Source organism: Mobula birostris, chromosome 3 (genome assembly GCF_030028105.1).
Source record: "Mobula birostris isolate sMobBir1 chromosome 3, sMobBir1.hap1, whole genome shotgun sequence".
Taxonomy (NCBI): Eukaryota; Metazoa; Chordata; class Chondrichthyes; order Myliobatiformes; family Myliobatidae; genus Mobula; species Mobula birostris.
Genome location: NC_092372.1, coordinates 93,437,816 through 93,462,050, shown reverse-complemented (window position 1 = coordinate 93,462,050; position 24,235 = coordinate 93,437,816). Strand labels below are relative to the sequence as shown.

The 24,235-nt window shown below is 41.9% G+C and overlaps 1 protein-coding gene across 6 annotated transcripts; it reads left to right on the top strand.

The window, feature by feature from the left end:
- The first annotated feature begins 277 nt into the window (after window positions 1-277).
- LOC140195161 (heterogeneous nuclear ribonucleoprotein D-like) lies at window positions 278-24,235 on the top strand. Of its 6 annotated transcripts, XR_011885378.1 has the most exons (10): window positions 278-622; window positions 1,537-1,705; window positions 2,888-3,049; window positions 10,260-10,391; window positions 20,221-20,323; window positions 21,394-21,561; window positions 22,059-22,174; window positions 22,427-22,527; window positions 22,843-22,947; window positions 23,445-24,235. XR_011885378.1 is itself a non-coding variant. In XM_072253034.1 (9 exons), the coding sequence occupies exons 1-8, from the start codon at window positions 537-539 to the stop codon at window positions 22,511-22,513; spliced, it is 1,023 nt and encodes a 340-aa protein (XP_072109135.1). In that variant the 5' UTR covers window positions 278-536; the 3' UTR covers window positions 22,514-22,527; window positions 23,445-24,235. The 6 variants fall into 6 exon arrangements, 5 of the variants coding, with proteins under 5 accessions (XP_072109135.1, XP_072109134.1, XP_072109136.1 ...); XM_072253034.1 differs by lacking the exon at window positions 22,843-22,947; XM_072253033.1 differs by having other exon boundaries at window positions 22,843-24,235.

Genomic DNA, 24,235 nt, shown 5'->3' with positions numbered 1-24,235 from the left:
CCGTCGCTTTCTCCTTCATCCTACCACCTTTCTACCCAACCCAATTCTCACTCCCTTGCTTGTTCTCTCCTCAGCCGGTCTCCTCCCTCCACGTAATCACCCGCCCGCTAGCCCCCATCATCTCCGCCCTCGCCCAGCAGGCACCTTCAATTGTACCGCCGGCCAGCCCACCTTCCGCCTTCGGCCTTCCGCGTCCTGAGCCGCGAGTCTGCGCCCAGGCGCCGCCCGCGACACAAAGCGTGGCGCCCGGATTGGGCGGCTGCGGTCACGTGGTCCGTATAAAGGCCCGGCACCCCACCCCTCCCCCTCCCGGACGGGTGCCTGGGTTTCTCCCCTTTCTTTGCCCTCGCCATTTTGTTGGTTGCGAGCGGATCGGCGGCGGTGTGGCCTCTTGAGTTGTGAGCGACCCGGCGGTCTTGTCACAGTCAGTCCGCGGCATCTACACCGTCCCGGTACCGGCGCCCGCGGAGGAGCCGAGCCCTTCTCCCTTCCCTCCGTTACTGCCGTACGGGTGCAGCCCGGCGTCTGTCAGTCTCATGGAACAGCCCATGGCGGCCGTGGGCTCCGAGGAGTTTCCCGAAGGGGCCAAGATAAACGCCAGCAAGAACGAGGAGGATGAAGGGTGAGTGCGGTCGGCTGTGCATCGTGGGCGGGGTGGCGTTCACACGGGGCCGATGGTTCTGGGGTCGGAGACGGGGCGAGGTGCACAGTCAAAATGGTTCAGGAATTCAGCAGGCCGGGCAGGGTCTAAATGTCTACGCTTCAGGCTGAGACCTGTCACCAAGACTTCTCTGTGCATTTACTCAAAATTTCCAGCATCTGCAGAATTTCCGATGTGGAAAGTGCTCGGGGCCCCGGTTGCTGGGGTAGGCTGGTTTCAAATTAACCCTGGGGCTAAACCTAAACTTTTCAGCATTGACCAGTGTCTGTCTTGGTCCAGTCAAACGATTTGGGAAGATTGCGCTGGTTGCCCCTTTTTGTTTTGGATCAATAAGTGATGTTGCTTCTTGTGTGTGACCTAGTTTTGGTATCTCCGCCCCACTTCCCTTCGGCCGCCTGCTTGCAGGTTTGGCTTTTATTTTGCGTCCATGCCCGAATGAAATTAAAACATGACTAAGCGAAAGTGTTCTTTCTCCTTCTGAAAGGCTTGCTAGGGTATTTTTTTTTTGGCCTGCCTTCTCTCCTCCGCACCGCCCTCAGAACATTGTGTAGATTATTGCACAAGTACTATGGTTTCAAGTACAGTAATCCGTTTCCTTGGATCTTCAAACTTAAGGAAACAATTTGGTGGGAAAGTCAAACGATTTTTAAAATGTACCAGTACATCCTAAGGAGCACTGAAGATATAAATACTTTCCCCACCCCTCCCCCTCTCGAGCATGGCATTCAAGTGACTAATACATAGGGATAATGTGTTAAAATAACTTGAATAAACATTATTTAATGTGTACAGTTGGATGATATTTTCAGTTCTAAACATATCAAAATTTATAGTATGATTGTCATGATCACTATATACATCTTTATTGTTTGCAGAAAAATGTTCATTGGGGGTCTTAGCTGGGACACAAGCAAGAAGGATTTGACAGATTATTTGTCCAAGTTCGGTGAAGTTGTGGACTGTACCATAAAAATGGATGCAGTGACTGGTCGATCAAGAGGATTTGGTTTTGTACTGTTCAGAGAACCTGCCAGTGTGGACAGGGTAAATCATATCCAAACTTCTAAGCTGCTGTGGATCATTTTGACAGTTGGTGTATTTTCCTGTGTGTTCATGGCTAAAAGATACTAAATGATATTTAGAATTGTGTTATAAATGGATATCAATTCTTGAAAATTTGAATATCCAGTTGTGACATAAACACAAAGGGAGTTTTATTTGTTTTTTCCCTTTTTAGGCACAATGTTAGTGAGATTGTTAGTTTCTTTTCATAAATGTTTAGGATGTCCTAGTTGGAGCAAGTTTCTGGTCTGGTACTTTATTTGTGCTACTCTGTAAGTAACAATAGTATTAACCTATTTGTGAGTTTGGGAAGAGGCGTAAAATTTGCCTCAACTCCATTTCTTCTGTGCTGCTGTATAATTATTAAGAGAAATGGAGCATGATCTGTGCACAAATCAAGTTTGTCATGGGTGTGTGGAAGTTGGCTTACAGATAGCTGACTGAAGTGAACCCAATTTTGTATGTGTGATCTGTAGTTGAGAACTTTGTTGAAAACTCAATCCATTTTTGAAGATATTTGTTGTCAGCAGGGAATGATACCAAGAAGCGTGCACTTTGTGTTCTTGTGGCACTGATTTCTGCTTTTCACCCCAGCTCATGAATCTTATTGGCAGGAAGCTAGGTGAGTAAAGAGCGGATGTGATCATTTTAAGTACACAAATGTGCTTTTTGTTATTGATCCCCGCTGGGAAAAATATATTGGATTGAGGTAGGAGATTCTGTGCAACTGAATTTGATCTCTGCTGCAGAAGTTTAAACATCTTCTTGGCTTATTATACGAGAAATTAATTTAAATTGGGCAGTTGATTTGTTTCCATTTAATATATGAATGGGATGCAATTTGAATTCATGAATTTGTCTGAAAATACAATTTGGTCATAAGCTAATATTAATTTTTTATTGTAGAGCCAGATAAGTAACACGGCTAATATTTCTGCTTGTGTTGCAATTGACTAAATAGTACTGAGTTCATAGCTGGAATTTTAGCAGAATGGATAAACTTCAGAAATTAAGAGTTAATTTTCCTCTGCCTGCTTCACATTTTTGTAATTAGTGTAAGCCTAAGTTTTTAACATTACATTTAGTTTTCGTTCAGCCTCAAACAAGTTTAGGTAGCTTGCACAAATTTTCTTTTGTACAGAAACTTTTCTTCAACTCTTCTAGGTGTTGGAACTGAAGGAACACAAGCTTGATGGGAGGCTTATTGACCCGAAAAGAGCCAAGGCAATAAAAGGCAAGGAGACAGCTAAGAAAGTGTTTGTTGGGGGCCTAAGTCCTGATGTACCAGAAGAAATGGTTAAGGACTACTTTGGAGCATATGGAGAGGTAAGTTGAACCCTGACATTAACTTTGAGGGGTACTGCTTTTAAGGTTCACAGGAATATTCTGATTCTCTGCTAATTCTGTAAAAATTTGGGTTTGTTATATTTACTGTTTTAGAATGTGCCAGTGTAAAACCTACCTTTTCATTCAATTGCACACTAATTTTAAGACGAAGCATGCAGTGCTTAAGATATTGAATGAGTACAGTCGGCCCTCCATATCCGCGAGGGATTGGTTCTGGGACCCCTCACAGATACCAAAAAACCCGGATGCTCGAGTCCCTTATTCAACCTGTCTCAAAACATAGAACAGTACAGCACAATACAGGCTCTTTGGCCTACAATGTTCTGCCGACCCAAACCCTGCCTCCCATATAAGCCCCCACCTTAAATTCCTCCATATACCTGTCTAGTAGTCTCTTAAACTTCACTAGTGTATCTGCCTCCACCACTGACTCAGGCAGTGCATTCCACGCACCAACCACTCTAAGTAAAAAACCTTCCTCTAATATCCCCCTTGAACTTCCCACCCCTTACCTTAAAGCCATGTCCTCTTGTATTGAGCAGTGGTGCCCTGGAGAAGAGGCGCTGGCTATCCACTCTTTCTATTCCTCTTATTATCTTGTACACCTCTATCATGTCTCCTCTCATCCTGTTTCTCTCCAAATAGTAAAGCCCTAGCTCCCTTAATCTCTGGTCATAATCCATACTCTCTAAACCAGGCAGCATCCTGGTAAATCTCCTCTGTACCCGTTCCAATGCTTCCACGTCCTTCCTATAGTGAGGTGACCAGAACTGGACACAATACTCCAAGTGTGGCCTAACCAGAGTTTTGTAGAGCTGCATCATTACATCGCAACTCTTAAACTCTATCCCTCAACTTATAACAGCTAACACCCCATAAGCTTTCTTAACTACCCTATCCACCTGTGAGGCAACTTTCAGGGATCTGTGGACATGTATCCCGAGATCCCTCTGCTCCTCCACACTACCAAGTATCCTGCCATTTATTTTGTACTTTGCCTTGGAGTTTGTCCTTCTAAAGTGTACCACCTCACACTTCTCTGGGTTGAACTCCATCTGCCACTTCTCAGCCCATTTCTGCATCCTATCAATGTCTCTTTGCAATCTTTGACAATCCTCTACACTATCTACAACACCATCAACCTTTGTGTCGTCTGCAAACTTGCCAACCCACCCTTCTACCCCCACATCTAGGTTGTTAATAAAAATCACGAAAAGTAGAGGTCCCAGAACAGATCCTTGTGGGACATCACTAGTCACAATCCTCCAATCTGAATGCACTCCCTCCACCACGACCCTCTGCCTTCTGCAGGCAAGCCAATTCTGAATCCACCTGGCCAAACTTCCCTGGATCGCATGCCTTCTGACTCTCTGAATAAGCCTACCGTGTGGAACCTTGTCAAATGCCTTACTAAAATCCATATAGATCACATCCACTGCACTACCCTCATCTATATGCCTGGTCACCTCCTCAAAGAACTCTATCAGGCTTGTTAGACACGATCTGCCCTTCACAAAGCCATGCTGACTATCCCTGATCAGACCATAATTCTCTAAATGTCCATAGATCCTATCTCTTAAGAATCTTTTCCAACAGCTTTCCCACCACAGACGTAAGGCTCACTGGTCTATAATTACCTGGACTATCCCTACTACCTTTTTTGAACAAGGGGACAACATTCACCTCCCTCCAATCCTCCGGTACCATTCCCATGGAAAACGAGGACATAAAGATCCTAGCCAGAGGATCAGCCTGGGGAATATTCCGTCAGGCCCCGGGGACTTATCTGTCCTAATGTATTTTAACAACTCCAGCACTTCCTCTCCCTTAATATCAACATGCTCCAGAACATCAACCTCACTCATGTTGTCCTCACCATCATCAAGTTCCCTCTCATTGGCAAATACCGAACAGAAGTATTCATTGAGGACCTCACTCACTTCCACAGCCTTCAGGCACATCTTCCCATCTTTATCTCTAATCGGTCCTACCTTCACTCCTGTCATCCTTTTGTTCTTCACATAATTGAAGATTGCCTTGGGGTTTTCCTTTACCCTACTCGCAAGGCCTTCTCATGCCCCCTTCTTGCTCTTCTCAGCCCCTTCTTAAGCTCCTTTCTTGCTTTCCTATATTCCTCAATAGACCCATCTGATCCTTGCTTCCTAAGCCTCATGTATGCTGCCTTCTTCCACCTGACTAGACTTTCCACCTCACTTGTCACCCATGGTTCCTTCACCCTACCATTCTTTATCTTCCTCACCGGGACGTAACATTCTGCAAGAGATCTCTAAACATCGACCACATGTCCATAGTACATTTCCCTGCAAAAACATCATCCCAATTCACACCCGCAAGTTCTAGCCTTATAGCCTCGTAATTTGCCCTTCCCCAATTAAAAATGTTCCTGTCCTCTTTGATTCTATCCTTTTCCATGATAATGCTAAAGGCCAGGGAGCAGTGGTCACTGTCCCCCAGATACTCACCCACTGAGAGATCTGTGACCTGACCCGGTTCATTACCTACTACTAGATCTAGTATGGCATTCCCCCTAGTCGGACTGTCCACATACTGTGTCAGGAATCCGTCCTGGACACACTTAACAAACTCTGCCCCATCTAAGCCCTTGGAACTAATCAGGTGCCAATCAATATTAGGGAAGTTAAAGTCACCCATGATAACAACCCTGTTAGTTTTGCACCTTTCCAAAATCTGCCTCCCAATATGCTCCTCTGTATCTCTGCTGCTACCAGGGGGCCTATAGAATACCCCCAATAGAGTAACTGCTCCTTTCCTGTTCCTGACTTCCACCCATACTGACTCAAAAGAGGATCCTGCTACATTACCCATCCTTTCTGTAGCTGTAATAGTATCCCTGACCAGTAATGCCAGCCCTCCTCCCCTTTTTCCGCCCTCTCTATCCCTCTTAAAGCACTGAAATCCAGGAATATTGAGAATCCATTCCTGCCCTGGTGCCAGCCAAGTCTCTGTAATGGCCACTACGTCATAATTCCATGTATGTATCCAAGCTCTCAGTTCATCACCTTTGTTCCTGATGCTTCTTACATTGAGGTACACCCATTTCAGCCCTTTTACCTTACTGTCTTTACACCGTTTATTCTGCTTCTCTTTCCTCAAAGCCTCTCTGTATGTTAGATCTGGCTTTACTCCATGCACTTCTTTCACTGCTCTATTGCTGTGCGTCCCATCCCCCTTGCAAATTAGTTTAAACCCTCCCAAACCATGGTAGCAAACCTACCTGCAAGGATATTGCTCCCCCTCGAGTTCAGGTGCAACCCATCCAATCTGTACAGGTCCCACCTTCCCCAGAAGAGATCCCAATGATCTAAAAATCTAAAACCCTGCTCCCTGCACCAACTCCTCAGCCACGCATTCAACTGCCATCTCCTCCAATTCTTACCATCTCTGTCACGTAGCACTGGCAACAATCCTGAGAACGCCATCCTTGAGGTCCTGTTCTTCAGCCTTCTGCCTAGTTCCCGAAACTCACACTTCAGGACCTCATCCCTCTTCCTGCCTATGTCGTTGGTCCCTACATGTATCACGACTTCTGGTTGCTTTCCCTCTTGTACCAGGATGTCGTGCACCCGGTCAGAGACATCCCGGACCCTGGCACCCGGGAGGCAACAAACCATGTGAATGTCCTTCTCACGTCCATAAAATCTCCTGTCTGCTCCCCTGACTATAGAGTCTCCAATGACGACAGCTCTGCTGTTCTCCGTCCCACCCTTCTGCACCACCGGGTCAGACTCAGTGCTGGAGGCCCTGCCACCGTGGCTCACAGCTGGTGGGTCGTCCCCGCCAACAGTAGCCAGGACGATAAACTTATTATTCAGGGGAATGGCTACAGGGGCGCTCTGCACTACCTGTCTGCTCACCTTCGCGTTTCCCCCGCTGACTGTCACCCAACGACCTGCTTCTGACAGCCTAGGTGTGACTACCTCCCTGTAGCTCTCATCTATGACTGCCTCATTCTCCCTTATGAGTCGAAGGTTATCCAGCTGCTGCTCCAGATTCCTTACATGGTCTTCCAGATTGCCCAGCCGTATGCACTTCTGGCAGATGTGACTCTGCGGGAGAGGGGAGTTCCCCCAAGACTGCCACATCTCACATGAGAGGCACATCACCGTCTCAGGAGGCATTGTAAAGACTTAACTGTGAGCAAGCTTGTCCTCCGCCTCTTCTCGTTGAAGCCTCTCGAGTCAAAGCCTCAAAGCTCCACTCCTTCACTAGCCCACTCACTCACTGGCCGCTTCGCTTGAGCTATCCCTTTATTTATCTGTTTGAGCTTTTCAAAATGCTTGGTCACCTGACCTTGATTGCCCAATCAGCTGCTTTCTGCTGAGTCTGAGCTATTCAAATCTTGAGTGTCTAATCAACGGCTTTCTGCTGATCTATTGAAATCTTGATTGACTTGATTGCACAGACCAACTGCCAAAACTGCCAGAATCTCTCGAGTCAAAGCCTCAAAGCTCCACGCACTCACTGGCCGTTTTCCACTGCGGTGAATTTTAGGACCCAGCGGAACCCCAGACTTTATTTAACCTGTCTCAGTGCAGTGGACATTAGGACCCGACGGTGGAGCTGTGAGTCCGCTGTGTTTCTGTTCACGAAATAATCACGAAAACGATTGAAAATAAATTGGAAATAATAAAGCGATTAGTAAGAGGTGAAACGCCATCTGTCATTGGAAAAGCGTTAAGCTACAGTCGGTCAACGATTGGAACAATTTTAAAGGATAAAGTGAGAAAGGCCCTGCCCCGATGAAAGCTATAATTATTACGCAGCAACGCAGTGGTTTAATTATTGGGTTTTGGGTTTTTGGTCCTTCACATCAACCTGGCACGGATGGAGAGCGCTCGGGAGCGGTCTGTCACTGGATCGAACTCAGGAACTTCCGTTCCTGAGCCCGGCGCTGAAACGTACGTTTCTTAAGTGTTTTATATGCATAGAAAGGTAAAATATATACTATATATTAAGCCAAACGTTTGGCTAACTGACACTAAGTAATACCGGATGTACCTGTTCCGACTTACTTAGTAAGAGAACCGTTTTTTTTTTCCGATCCCGATCCACGATAACCTGCGCACATCCTCCCGTATACTTCTAAATCATCTCTAGATTGCTTATAATACCTAATACAATGTAAATAGTTGTTATACTGCATTGTTTAGGGAATTATAACAAGAAAAAAAAGTTTGTACATGGTTGAATAACAAGTGCTAGAAAAGCACTTCCAGGTTTTCTTGATTCGCGGTTGGTTGAATTCGCGCATGCTTAACTCGCAGATAAGGAGGGCCAACTGTATTCTACTTTTAAGAATGATTCATTGCCATGCATCTCCTACCAATGTGTAAATGTAGGTGGGGGTAGGCCAGTTGGCCCTTGAGCTTGCACTATCTTTTAATAAGATGGCTGATTGAATCTTGGTCTCCCCATACCTGTCTAATTTCCCCTGTCTTTGACTCTGGAGTAGGAAAATTCCAGAGCCTGAAACCTCTGCCAGAAGACATTTCTCTTCATTACTGTTATTTTGGACTCTGCCTTCTTTCTAGGTACCCTTACTGGGATATCATACTCTCAGCATTCATTCTGTCAAACCCCCTCAGAATCTTCAATGTTTCAATACAAATTTCTTTCAATCTTCTAAGCTCTTAAGTACAAGTCAACCCCTTCTTTCTAAAAGGTAACAAAATGAGCTTTTTATTTTTTATACGAATACCATACATCCTCGTATGAAGATCAAAACTATTTGCAATACTACAGGTGTATATCACCAGTAAAGCTCTGTGTAAAGTTGCATCAAGCCATTATTTTTATACTCTCCTGGGAATAAATGTGATTTTTCAATTACTTTTTCTAATTGTTGTGTTTGAGCCATAACTTTTGGTTCATGTACCAGGGCCCTAAGATCTCTATAAACAATACATTTTGTACCTTTACTCCTTTTAAATAATGTTTACCTTTTTTGTAGAGGATAACCTATTTTTCTCTGCATTTACTTTATCTGACAACTACTTCAAAGTTCAAAGTAAATTTATTATCAAAGTTACCAACTCATTTATCTAGACTGTTTTTGTAATGGTCATCCAATTCTCTGTTCATGCTAGTGTTACCTCTCTTCCAACAATCATTCCCCCCCCCCCCCCATCCAACTGTGCACTTGCTTTGGGCAGAAACCTTTTGTGTTGACACCTTACTAAATGCTTGATAGAATTCTAAATGCTGGTATCAACTGTTTTATCCACAGTTTGTTGCATTCACAAAAAGCAACTTTTTCAAATGCTATTTCTTTTAAGACGTGTTGTGCTTGATGTACACTTGATTTGTCACTAGGCTAGCATTTAAAAGGTTCAATGGTTCCATTTAATATCAGAGAATGTATACAATATACAACCTGAAATTCTTGCTTTTTGCAGACATGCATGATAAGAGGAGTACCCCAAAGAATGAGTGACAGTTTCAACGTTAGAACCCTAAAGCCCCTTCTACCCCCCTACACACTAGGCAGCAAAGCATCAACCTTCCCCCCCCCCCCATCCACTTATTTCAGCAAGAAGCATCAACAGCAACCATCCACCAAGCAAGCAATAGCAAAACTATTGTATTTGATGTTTTTTTTTATCCAGCATGAAATTAATACACCAGATTTGTATCCAGTGTGTGTGGAAGTGCTCCTTGCGATTTATTTATTTATTGAGATACAGCATGGAATAGACCCTTCTGGCCCTTTGAACCACAGTGCCCAGCAATCCCTTGATTAAATCCTAGCTTAATGATGGGACAATTTACAATGACCAATTAACCTACCATCTGGTACGTCTTTGGACTGTGGGAGGAAACTGGAGTACCTGGGGGAAACCCACGCAGTCCCAGGGAGAATGTGCAAACTCCTTACAGGCAGTGGTGGGAATTGAACCTGGGTCACCTATACTGTAAAGCATTGTGCTAACCACTGCGCTGCCCTTTTATTACTTAATATTTATTTCATAGTTACTTGTAAGTGTTGTGTAGTTACTTTAATATAGTAGTATTTAATTTAAAAGTTGATTTTATGTACTTGTTTATGTTATAGTTTCCAAATTTTTAGCACAAGATTGCAATTTCCTTAAGTAAATTGAACAAGTTCTGTAAAAAGGCATGAAATATCTCTAAACTGATTTTCATCTAGATTGAAGGCATTGAACTTCCAATTGACAACAAGACTAATGAGCGGAGAGGATTCTGCTTCATCACATTCAAGGAAGAAGAGCCAGTGAAAAGGCTCTTGGAAAATAAGTATCATAATATAGGCTCCAGCAAGGTAGGTCCAGTAATACAATTTAAAGATAATAGTTTTGGGAAGAGCTCTCGTGTAATAACTATAGCAGTATTTATATAAATAAATCTTCAAGCAAAGGTAGAAAACTGCAGACGTTGGAATTGCTTTATAGGTGGTTTCATCCAATGGAGAGAGAAATGGTTCATGCTTCAGTTTAAGAGCTCTCAGAACTGAAGAGTTGAGAGATTTTTCCAGATAAGTCACATGGTTGTTGGTGGGTGGGGGGGGATTCTGCACAGATAACAAACAATATTTTTGGAGACTAGGGAAGATTCTTTTGCACAAATCATGGAATAGACTTGCTGAAATAGTGTGGCAAAGATCAATAGATCAATTAATGAAGTTTGGAGTTAACAGTAATGGGATAAGGGTGAAGGGCTAAATAAAACTAAAGCTGTAAACAAGGCTGGAATAGATGCTACCTGAAATTGTTGAATTCATTATTTGTTGTAGAAGCCAAAAATGTATTTAGTCAGATGTGAGCTGGGATGAGAAACTTGTGATGTTTGGCAGAATTCTGGTCTTGCCAATGGTTCTGATTTCTTGGACTGTGATAAACAACAGATGGTTTGCAAGTACTGGCATCTTCTGCAACCTGCGTGGTTTGACTCCTGACCTGCCTGAATGCTTGACAGATAGTAGCTCTGGCTATGCAGTTTCTAGGAATCTCAGAACAGCTCAAGTTCTTCAAAAAGGTGTGACCTGTGATGGATGTAGGCGAGGACTGGGATGAGTTCTAGCTCTAGACTGGAGGCAAGACATTGCTGCAATGATGTTTGAGGGTGTCATTGATGGATACCTGGGAACTTGTCTGATATAGTTGGTTAATCTGAGTACTGGTGCAGACCCAGCTCAAGGCACTGCTGTACCTGCAGTAGTGGGTACAGATGTCATCAAAGCTGGGTTACAAATTTGGACTCTCCCTGAGACAAACTGCAATTTCAAAGAGTTCTTTTTCAGAAATAAGCTGCTCCTTGCACAATGTGATGTAAGTATCTTTGAATTGCCATCCCTGCCATGTTCTGCTCACAAACTTTATTCTGATAAAGACAGGCATTTGTACTCAAAGTGCAGTGGTTATTGAGTGAGGACAAGGGAGTAAATGGCCCAGCGTCCTGACCTAGAGGATTGGAACATGTTTGCTTTGTGAGGAAGCTGTAAGCAGCTACTCTTTCATTTAATAAAACACAAAAATAGCACAATCAGGCTTAGCAAAGCTGATGCCTACTCTATGGTCTGATTTAGATGCATTTCTGAAGCACTTCAGTTTGTGCTTGTCTTCCTTGGTCTAGGTGGTAGAATTATATTTCTGCTTCACTGATTAGAGTTTTTGGCAACTGGGTGGGGGATTGGGCATGAAGGTCTTGAATAGAGGAAAGGCGAGTGTTGAATCTCATACAACTGCAGATGTTTTAATTGCAAATTGGATGTGTAATTACAAAATTAATGTCAGTTTTGTGGTTATTTTGATACGAGGAGCCATAGAAACATAGAAAGCAGAAGGAGGCCCCTCAATCTTTCTCTACCATGGCTGATAACATAAGAAATAGGAGCAGGGGTAGGCCATCCAGTCCATTGAGCCTGCCCCGCCATTCAATAAGATCATGGCTGATCTGTCCATAAACTCAGCTCCATCTACCTGCCTTTTCCCCATAACTGTTAATTCCCTTACTATGTTAAAAACCTGTCTAACTGTTTCTTAAATATATTTAGTGAAGAAGCCTCAACTGCTTCCCTGGGCAGAGAGTTCAACAGATGCACCACTCTCTGGGGAAAAACAGTTTCTCCTCAGGGAGGGAACGTGGACTCAGACCATGACTCATCTCTGCCTAAATCTTCTCTCCTGAATCTTGAGGCAATGTCCCCTAGTTCTAGTCTCACCTACCAATGGAAACAACTTTCCTACTTTTATCTTATCTATCCCTTTCAAAATTTTGTATGTTTCTATAAGATCCCCTCTCATTCTTTGGAATTCCAGTGAATATAGTTCCAGGCGACTCGATCTCTCCTCATGGGTTAATCCCTTCATCCCTGGAATCAACCTGCTGAACCTCCTCTGCACTGCCTCCAAAGGCAGTATATCCTTCCTCAAGTTATTTCAATGTATTGCTCCCTCCCCAAGCCCCTGGAAGTCTTCTGCATCCAGAAGTGTATCGATTTGTGATTGTCTTGATCTCTACAGCCGTCTGACTGCTCATCTCACTTTCTAAATATTTTCTGTGAACTGAGATTAACCTGTCATTCTAGGCACCGCAGTCAGTGGAATCATCCTGCCGGCAAATTGTTTGTCAGATCCAAGATTAGCTTTATTTGTCACATGTACATGGAAATATAGTGCAATGTGTTGTTTGTGTCAGATTAAATCAGCGAGGGTAGTGCTGGACTGCCCACAAGTATCGCTACTACCAGTGCCAACATAGTTTGTCCACAACTTACTAACGCTAATCATATGTCTTTGAAAACCGGAGCACCTAAAGTTACAGAGAAAATGTACAGACTTCTTAAAGATGTTGGTGGAAATTGAACCTCAGTCTTACAGCTGGTGCTGTAATAGTGTTAGGCTAATCGTTACGCTGCTGTGCTGCCCCTGTTTCATTTAGATTCCCTCTACTAAACTTTTGAGCACAAACCCAATCTCTCCTTTTATGGCAGCCTTGTCATCTGAGCAATCAATCTCCTAGCAAGTATATTTTGTGATAAGGACACCAAAACTGCACACAATGTAATACTCTGGTCTCATTGAGCTTTTATAACTGTACTTGCACCATCTTGCTACTAATCAGTTGCCACCTTAACTGTTTCTGTATGTTGAAAATAATGGGTATCTAAGATTGAAGTCTCTTTTTACATCAACACTTTGCAATCTAACATCTATATTGAGCTATGTAAGCTTAAACTCTCTACCTATTTTTGAATCTCTGATTATTTCCTCCCTATTTGAAATCTCTTCCAGTTCTGCTATCTTGTTGTGTTGCTGCCTAAAATCTTAATTGGCCCACAATTCAATGCTTCATCTGTGGGTTACTTTACCTCCCCAAACCTGATCTCAGCAATTTCCCAAATCTTCTCGAATGCTTACCACTTTTGTAGCTGTCTCTTCATAGTGGCCACTTTCTCTGTGACTTTCCACTTTTAAATGTTGATACCGCTTATCAAAAGTTAATTCCCTATCTACACTGCTTTTTACCACTTCCCTGACTTATTAGTTTAATATGAACTGTCTGGGTGCTCAAATTTATTTGATTGAAGTAGTTTAATTGGCAATCATATTGACAAATACACAAACAATTCTCATAATAAATCAGAGTAATATCTTGGTGATCAGTTACTGAGCTCAGTGTTTTTCTTTGCATTTAAATATGGCATAAATATATGGACTGATACACTTTAGTTAATTGGTGTTTATGTCATAGGGCCTTATTTACCCATGCCTACTGTCTGCCTTTGTAATCAAATATATTTACAATGCTTTCTGCTACATTTTCTAACACTTGATCTGACCCATTGTCCCATTTAGGGCAGCAGAGAAGTGTGCACATTATTTTCTGTGACTGTATGGGTTCTCTCTGTGTGCACTGGCTTTCTGTACATCCCAAGGATATGAGGGTTGGTGGATTAGCCACTGCAAATTACCTTTTTATTTCACTGGTAGCATTTGGGGGGAGGTGGAAGTTAATGATTGTGAGGGAGAATTACAATGGGCTTAATATTGGTGTTTGAAAGTTAGCAAGTGGGTCAAAAGACTTATTTCCATATTGTATGATCTGACTTCACAATTTTGGCTTCACTAATTATTTGTGGTAGTTTTCATGAGATGAGATTCTAATACCAGATAACACCTTCCTAAGCTGTGATGTCAGTTGAGTTATTTCACTGATGTGCCATTGTTAATAAATGTTTGAAGGATCCATCCTGAGTGGTTGATGGTTCTTTACTGACCATACATCTTTTGACAGTCTGTATGTGGTTGTTTTTTTTTTTACCTTGGATGGTACCCTGTCCAAGCCCAGTGGTAGAATTACAGGTGTGGTGCAGGAAGCCCATATGCATTCTGGAGATGAATCTCTCTTTCTAGTGCCCATTCTGTTGTCCTCTAGGCTATGAGACATCCAGAGTGTTTATCCTTTAAGTTTCACTTGGATGTAGTGTGATGAGATGAATATCTGCTGATGTCATTTAACCTGGCAAGGTTGGGGACTGACTTTTGGTATATTAATGCAAATCTTTGCTCAGAACACTGCAGCCTTTCTTGATGGGAGTGCTTATTTTCAATTTCTGCAGAGGTGAACCAGTGGCCTGGGGTGGGGGTAGAGTGGGCTGCCCTGGAGTTGAGATTGGTCCATATTTATAATTGCATTGGTCTGTCTTTGTGGGTCTGGTGAATTTGTGAATGATGTTGCTTTGCAGACTGATTGGAAAAATTGCTGATCCATGCATCTGTGAAGAGAAAAATTCCCATTGGTGATTATTAGAAGAAGGTGTTTTCATTGAACTCTGGTCTCATTACTCTCCTGAGCTTTATCATGACATTAAAGTTAACTTGTGTCTTGTTCTTGAGATGAACATGAATTTGGGTCCCTCGTGAAGTACCTTAGTCTGAAATCTAAGACTACAAGGCAATGCTGAGGAAGTACTACTGCCAGAGATGCTCTTGATGAGATAGTAAACCAAAGCCGCATTTCTGTTCAGCTGGTTGTGCAAGATGGCATGGTGCAAACCACCACCAGCTAGTACTGAGTGCCAGAAGTTAGTGGGTTAAAGAAGTCCTTTTCGGGTGACTAGTGGAGCTCGGCAAGAGACTGGAACTATTCTCTGTATATATTAGTGATCTGAATGAAGAAACTGATGGCTTTTTGGCCAAGTTTACAGAGAATCCTGAGCTAGATGGAGGAACAGGTAGTGCTGCAGAGGCAAAAGGTTTGGGGGGTGGGGGTGGGGAAAGCAGCATAGGGAAGTATGAGGTTTTGTACTTCAGCAGGAACAATAAAGGTGTGGACTGTTTTCTAAGTGGGGATAAAATTCAAACTTGGAGGTGCATAGGAACTTGGGTGCCCTTATTCAGGATTCCCTAAAGGTTAACTTGCCAGTTGAATCAGTAGTAACAAAGATAATTGTAATACTAGCTTTCATTTTGAAAGGTCTAGAATATAAAACCCAGGATATACTGCTGAGGCTCCATAAGGTGTTGGTCAGATTGCATTTGGGATATTGTGAGTAGTTTTTGGCCCCATCTCAAAGGAAGGATGTGTTTGCCCTGGAGTGGAAGTTTACAAGAATGAGCCCAGGAATGAGAGGCTAAACATGAATATTTTGATATTTCTGGGTGTGTACTTGAAATTCAGAAGGATGATGGGCGAATCTCTTTGAACAACATTAGATCCATTGTCAGCAAGACCAAGGAATTGACTGTGAACATTAGGAAGGGGAAGTCAGGAGACCATGCACCAAGCCTGATTGAGGGTGTCAGCATTGAAAAATGTGAGCAACTTCAAGTTCCTGGGTGTCAACATTGTGAAAAGTAGGTTTTATACGTAGATGTAATCAGGAAGAAGGCACACCAGCCGTTCTACTTCATAATGCATTTGAGTGTCACCAAAGACACTAGCAAATTTCTATTGATATACAGTGGAGAGGATTCTGACTGTTTGTATCACTGTCTGGTATGGAGGCTTCAGTGCACAGGATTGCAAGTGGCAGCAGAGGGCTGTAAACTTGGCTGGGTCACATCAATCACTAAGGACCTCGCCATCTGGGCATGCCCTCTGTTCATCACTACCATCAGGGAGGAAGTACCTACAGGAGCCTGAAAGACTTGCACACACTGATTCAGAAACAATTTCTTCTCTGCCATCAGATTTTTGAACAGTCTGAACCCTAACTCATCTTTCCTTTTTTGCACTTATAATTTCTATTTTTGACTGTACTTCTACTGTAAAACAACAAATTTCATATCAATTTAAGACCAGGGTAGTAAACCTGATACTGAAAGGCCTGGATACAGTGGATGCAGAGAAGATGTCTCCATTAATAGGCAGTCTAAGATTTGAGGGCACTGTCTTAAAATAAGGGGGCATCCCTTTAAAATTGAGATGAGGAGCAGTTTCATCAGCCAGAGTTGTGAATCTATGGAATTTGTTGCCATGGAAGACTGAGGAAGCCAAGTCATTCAATGCATTCAAGGCAGAGATAGGTTTGTAATTGGTAAGAAGATTAAGGGTTATGGTTGAATGGAATTGAGAAAAAGCAGCCAATATGAAAGCTGGAGCAGACTTGGAGGCGAATGGTCTAGTTCTGTTCCTGTATTTTATGGTCCTATAGCTGTAGTTCAGAAAGTTTGCCCACATAGCAATAGTACCTTCACCAACACACACAAAATGCTGGTGAATGCAGCAGGCCAGGCAGCATCTATAGGAAGAGGTACAGTCGACATTTCAGGCCGAGACCCTTTGTCAGGACTAACTGAAAGAAGAGATGGTAAGAGATTTGAAAGTGGGGGGGGGGGGAGGATGGAGCTAAGAGCTGGAAAGTTGATTGGCAAGAAGATACAAAGCTGGAGAAGGGAGAGGATCATGGGATGGGAGGCCCAGGAAGAAAGAAAGGGGGAGGGGAGCACCAGAGGAGGATATAGTGAGAGGGACAGAGGGAGAAAAAGAGAAAGAAAGGGGAAAAAATAATAAATAAGGGATGAAGGGGAGGAGGGGCATTAACAGAAGTTAGAGAAGTCGATGTTCATGCCATCAGGTTGGAGGCTACCCAGACGGAATATAAGGTATTGTTCCTCCGACCTGAGTGTGGCTTCATCTTGACAGTAGAGGAGGCCATGGATGGACATATCAGAATCGGAATGGGACGTGGAATTGAAATGTGTGGCCACTGGGAGATCCTACACTTACGCTCTGTCTGCCAGAGAAAGCAGGATCTCCCAGTGGCCACACATTTTAATTCCACGTCCCATTCCCATTCTGATATGTCCATCCATGGCCGCCTCTACTGTCAAGATGAAGCCCCACTCAGGTTGGAGGAACAACATCTTGTCTGGGTAGCCTCCAACCTGATGGCATGAACATTGACCTCTATAACTTCTGTTAATGCCCCTCCTCCCCTTCTTACCCCATCCCTTATTTATTATTTATTTTTTCTCCTTTCTCTTTTTCTCCCTCTGTCCCTGTCACTATATTTTCTTCTGATGCCCCCCCTCCCCCTTTCTTTCAATTTAGGCCTCCCATCCCATGATCCTCTCCCTTCTCCAGCCTTGTATCTTCTTGCCAATCAACTGTCCAGCTCTTAGCTCCATCCCTTCCCCTCCTGTCTTCTCCTATCATTTCAGATCTTCCCCTCCCCCTCCCACTTTCAAATCTCTTACTATCTCTTCTTTCAGTTAGTCAAGACGAAGGGTCTCGGCCCAAAACGTCAACTGTACCTCTTCCTATAGATGCTGCCTGGTCTGCTGTGTTCCACCAGCATTTTGTGTGTGTTGCTTGATTTCCAGCATCTGCAGATTTCCTCGTGAGTACCTTTACCAAACTGCCTTAGTCTAAGAAAAATGGAAGGGTTTGTGCCCAGAATTTATGGGGACATGAAAAGCATTTTGTAAATGTTATTTTTTGCTTCCCCGTTCCTTTTGTTTGTCAATAACAAAATACAAGAATACAAGAAAATCTTGATTGTTTTTACAGAACCATAATAACTGTTTGGATTATAATTATTGTTATGCTTCTTAAAAGGCAATGTTTTTTTTCTAACTCTGTTTAGGCTGAGGCTTTATAAAACATTGGTTATACCGTATGGTGTATTGTGAGCAGTTTTGGGGCCTTTATCTAAGAATGTATGTGCTTGCATTAGAGAGGGTCCCGAGCTGGTTCACAGGAATGATCCCAGGAATGAAAAGGTTAATGTATGAGGAGCATTTGATGGCTCTGGGCCTGTACTTGCTGGAGTTTAGAAGAATGAGGGGGATTTCATTGACACCTACCGAATATTGAAAGGCCTGGATAGAATGGACATAGAGATCCAAGCAACACGCACAGAATGCTGGAGGAACTCAGCAGGCTAGGCAGTATCTGTGGAAAAGAGTACAGTCGAAATTTTGGGCTGAGACCTTCAGGACTGGAGGGAAAAAAGCTGAGGAGTAGATTTAAAATGTGGATGAAGGGGAGAGAGAAACACAAGGTGATGGGTGAAACCGGGAGGGGAGGGATGAAGTAGAGCTGGGAAGTTGATTGGTGAAAGAAACACAGGGCTGGAGAAGGGGGAATCTGACAGGAGGCTGTGGAAGAAAGAAAAGAGGGGAAAAGCACCAAAGGGAGGGGGTGGGGAATGGTGGGGGGGGGGGAAGGAGGTTCGAAATGGGAAGTCCTATTGTTCAGCATCTATGCTCAGTTCGCCAGAAAAAGACAGATTTCCCAGTGGCCACATATTTTAATTCCACTTCACATTCCTATTCCGATATGTCTGTTCATGGCCTCCTCTACCGTCGTGATAAGGCCACACTTAGACTGGTGAGACAACGCCTTGTATTCCATATGGGTAGCCTCCAACCTGATGGCATGAACATTGATTTCTCAGACTTCCGGTAATGCAACCCCCCTACCCCCACCACCACCATTCCCCACCCCCTTTTCCCTCTCACCATATCTCCTTGCCCGCCCATCCCCTCATTCTGGTGCTCCACTCCGCTTTTCTTTCTTCCATGGCCTTCTGTCCTCTTCTATCAGACTTCCTTCTCCAGCCCTCTATCTCTTTCACCGATCAATTTCCCAGCTCTTTACTTCATCCCTTCCCCCTTCAGGTTTCACCTTTCTTTTCAAGTCTTTTTATTATTATCCAAAATTTACAAGAGTACATCGAAGTAAACAACACTTACAATGTCTCAAGAAAAAAAACATTATAAAGATTGAAAAAATTTTGGTGATTTTAAAAAAAAAGAGAAAAGAAACTCTACTAAGCAAGAAAAAAGTGAGGGAAAAAACTCCCATTAGGTGTTCAACCCCAGAGCCATGAGTCATACAAAAAGCTTCTAAAGATGAACATCAAACCGCCAGCAAGAAAAAAAAGTACCAAAAACTTACAATTAGATCGTGGAGGAAACCTATAAATTAACTCAAATGATAATAATGAGCAAGTGAACCCCATCTTTTCTCAAAATCAAACATAGGTTCAAAGGTTTGATTTCTAATTTTCTCCAAACTAAGACATAGCATCACTTGAGAGAACCATTGTGACAAAGTGGAAGCCGCTGTATCCTTCCACTAGGTTTCACCTAACGCCTTGTGTTTCTCTCTTCACCCACACATGCACATTTTAAATCTGCTCCTCAGCTTTTTCTGTCTAGTCCTGATGAAGGATTTCAGCCTGAAATGTCGCCTGTACTCTTTTCCAAAGCTGCTGCTTGGCCTGCTGAGTTCCTCCAGCATTTTGTCTGTGTTGTGTTGATAGGTTCTTGATTGATAAGAGGGTCGAAGGTTATGGGAGGAAGTCAGGAGAATGGGATTGAGAGTGATAATAAATCGCCCATGATGGAATGGGAGAACAGACTCAAGATGAATAACTGAATTCTTCTCCTATGTCTTATGGTCTTAGCTGCAGTCTCATATGTCTGGATGGTGCATTAAAGTAAATCTAGAATTTATCAACATAGATCTCTAATTGACAATTGGAGCAGGTTCCTGTAAGAACCAAACCTTTCCCTATAGTTCTATTTGAAATGCTTCCAATTGTTTCATAGTAAAATACTGTGTTTGAGTTTTATGTAGCTAAATTTTAGTGTGTAATTTGTGAATATTTTAACCTGTGCTTCTGAATTTTTTAATAGTGTGAAATTAAAGTGGCGCAGCCCAAGGAAATCTACAGACAACAGCAGCAACGAGGAGGCAGAGGTGGAGGTGGGTTTGGTGGAAGAGGTCGTGGTAGAGGGGGTAAGTTAATTTCCTGACGAGTGGGTTTTGATCATGAAATTATTTCTTTACTGAAACAGTAAAGAAATGCATCGCTAGGTAATTATCTGGTTAACCCCACCCCACTTGTTCCATGGGAGATTGTGTGCTTTTATTATTAATTGGGAAAGGCTTTGAATTGTATGTTTTGAGGGAGAATAGTTTTGGATATTTGAGTAAATTTGTGTTGATCTTCATCCTTTAATTTGATTTGTTTTAGTAGTATGCAGTTTGTGAAAGTCTGTCAGAAGATGTCCATGTATCAAATCTTGTTTTCAGATCTTGTGTTTACGAGGAACAAGATAAATTAACATTTGATATTAGGATTGTCCTTTCCTTATAGTGATGGAGAAAGTGTGGATTGCCACTTGGAGGATGATGATGATAGCATTGTCTGTTAGTTCATTTGATTTATAATGATACTTTCATATAATCCAAGGCTGTACCTAGTTTTTCTCTTTTTACACTTTAGTTGGTGGCAAGTGGTGGCCTTAGAATGTAATAGTGGCATTCTTGAAGCTGTGGATTTACTTTCGAATAAGAAAAGTATTTTAGAAGCTATTGTTCTTGATATGATATTTCTAATTAAAGCAAACATTCTCCACAGTTCCAATGTCAAGTTATGCATTGTCATTTTAAACTTCAGGTACAGATTTAATATGTAATTAACTACTTTTCATATAGGTGCTCATTTTTAAGAGATCGTTTGTACTTGCCAAAATTGGTACTCCACAGGTGTTTGTTATTAGGGAAATTAGCTGTTTGTCATGAAGGGATACACCTTCATATGTAGTTATCCTGATTGATAAGCGATGCTCCTCTGTGAAAACAATATGGTTTTAACTGGAGTTTTGACACTGGTGTTGGAGTCCCTGTTTGAGCTTTCTATTTCCTTTTGGTAGTGGAGATCTTCTCTGGGAGCTTGCTAGGTCTTGGCAGAGCACACAATCGATATTTTGGCTTTTCTGAGAACTTTAAATTTCCTCTGGATATTTTGGATTATCTTGTGCTTTAGAAGAAACTGCAAAGTTGTTTGTTTTGCTATCTTTTAGGACAAAATCAGAACTGGAACCAAGGATACAACAGCTACTGGAATCAAAGTTATAGTAGTTACAACAATGGCTATAGCAATCCAGGTTACAATGGATATGGAGGTTATGATTACTCTGGGTATAACTACAACAACTACGGATATGCTCCAGCATATGATACCTACAATAGTAAGTTACAGCATTTGGCTAATTGGCTGATAATACACTCTTGTGAAGTGGCACAATTTTGGAGAAATGTTAATAAGCTGACTAAAGACTTATTTATTTATTTGCTGGGCGTATTGACAAAAGAAAAATTAAACCTCAGTGAAACTTCAATGAGAGGGGTATTAAGGCTTTATAAGCCATGTGATGTTTCTTGTGTTTCCATTGGTGCTGTTGGCTACCATTTTAGCCTTGCTTAACCAAATTTATTATTACTTATGACACCACAAAAGTACTTTCAAAGTACTTCATCTGTGGATAGATTTGAATTAGCCAGTAAACTTTTCTCACTCAAGTTTCTATAAAGAATTCTATAAGGTAGTGAAATTAGCTTGTTTTATGTTTGGAGGTTTTTGTTGTTACCCTTGATAAGGGGAGTATTTAGCTAGCTTTTGTCCAGGTAACACAACATTCCATCTTGGAGAGGAGGAAAAACTAACATTGCTCATATCTCCTCTTAGCAAATGTGCCTCCTGATGGTCAATCAAGGAACGGCATTGATGGTCGTGGAGAAGTCTGCGGCCTGGACTGCCTCACCCTCTCTGCTGAAGGAGGCTGTTTAGAGGCAAGTGGCCAGGTGGGTAAAATTGTAGGGGTGAAAGAAGAGAATAGGATAAACCATAAATCAAAATGAGCTTTAGCCCATTTTCTGCAACCAGCAGAGAATCAGAGTTGGAACTGGAATTTTTTTTTTGTCCAGGTTTTACTGAGTTAGGTCAAAGATGTTACTGCAAATTTGATAATGGCCACTTTGGTATATTTTTAAAATTGTGTAAATGTGGATATAGAGCTTGCATGTTAAACTTGTGAAATTCAATTGCTTTGACAGGTCAGCAGAGCAGCTACGGAAAGGCATCTAGAGGAGCAGGCAGTCACCAGAATAACTACCAACCATACTAAAGAAAAAATTATTTAGTTGTTTCATTGCAGGTATGTGTTTGCATCTTATTGCAGCTAATGGAAAAAAGAGCACAAATAAAATTCCAGTGTACATTTTTAATAATGTAAAATGTCAGGTTATTTTTAAATTTTGCTTTAAGCATTGAACATCAGGTACCTTAGTTTTCGCTTCAAGTGATTTGTGGCTTTTGTAACAGGAAGGTCTGAGAGATTAACACTTTTTTTAAACAAGTTTGTAAATTTAACAGGTAAAGTACTGCTAATGGGTACAAATAAAGGACCTAGCAAGACAAAAGAAAAAGTTGCCTTCTAACTCTGACATTATACCTTGTTTGTACCCGCCAGCGGGAACTTCATTGCAGGACACGTGTCACCCTGACCACACGATTCTCTTGGGGCCGCGCATTGCGGACAGAACGTGAGGTGTGCTCGTGAAAATGCTGCCCTGTGGTATGGTCTCTTCCAACATGTATCAACGTTAAAGATAAACTGGAAAACTTCAGACTTTGTCTTCAGTCTTCTTTGTGTATATATCATATATAACATTGGATAAACATTTCTTACAGGCATTTGTTTTTTAATGGATAATGACTTACTGCATAATTAATTCAGTATTCTTTATTTGGTAACATCTTGTATTTCAGTTATGGATCTTCAGTGTGGTAATTTTATTTAAAAATATATTCAATGCTTTTTTTTTGTTTTGTTTTGTTTCTTCATAGCTCTGTGATTCAAATAACCAAACAACATCAAGCAAGCTGTAAAATATTTTGGTTTGTCTGGGTTAAATGTGTCAGACTTGATAATTCAGGTCTGATGTCTCTTGATCTGCTGCAGTAAAATGCTTTCCTGTGCGCAGCACCATGAAGTATTGCCAAGTGTGTGTTATAATATGTGAAACTGTGCAAACTACTTTCTTATTCTAAAACATTTGTACTTTCTCCTAGGTGGAGAATTGGAAGTATAAACATCAGTATAACAGAAGATAATGTCAAGAGAAAATGTTAAACCTGAGAGCATCAGTGTTTTCCTTTGGGACTTTTGTACCACATGAAATCTGAAGTTGACATATTTTGTGTCCCAAATGTATATAGCATCTAAACGTTTTTAAGTTATATAGTTACTTTGCTTTGTACGACTTGAGAACTGCATTCCTTAACATCTGTGTATTGTGATAGTATATAATAATGTTGCTACTAACTGGTGTGATGGAGCACATGTTTGTCGCTGTACCCTGTTGTATCTGCTGAATGGCATCTGTTGCTGAAATAAAAGAGTGTGAATGCTCAAATGTCAAGTGGTTTATTGGGTTGAGAAAAATTGGCTTTTTGATTTGATTGTGCAAAGGTGCCCTTTAGTTACAGATACAGTAGACTAAGGATTCATTCCTGAGCGCTGGGAGTTGTATTTAGGCTAATGTCTGAGAGGGAACAGGTTTTCCTGTTTACATTGATGCTACTAATATGTTATCTAAATTTATATTCTGCACTAGATCTGCAAGTGAATTAGTTCTTGCTGCTTTCTTCCATTTCCAACTGCACCCTCCCAAGATTATTTTTTTGTTAAAACAATTTAAAACTATTGCCCTTCCTGATGTCAAGTTTCTTGAATAACTTTTCATCTGTACGTTGACTTTAATTATAACTTTTTTTGTGTGTTGTATTGCCAAGTTCATCTCCACATCTTGGAGATAGTATCTTAGTGTTCAGTTTCATTAAACTTCGATGATATATATTTA

Excerpts from the sequence above, each read along its gene's own strand:
- LOC140195161 (XM_072253034.1), top strand. The coding sequence starts at position 537 with ATGGAACAGCCCATGGCGGCCGTGGGCTCCGAGGAGTTTCCCGAAGGG. Across the intron at positions 10,392-20,220 it reads ATAATATAGGCTCCAGCAAG|TGTGAAATTAAAGTGGCGCA; the intron begins GTAGGTCCAGTA and ends ATTTTTTAATAG. Across the intron at positions 21,562-22,058 it reads AGCATATGATACCTACAATA|CAAATGTGCCTCCTGATGGT; the intron begins GTAAGTTACAGC and ends ATCTCCTCTTAG.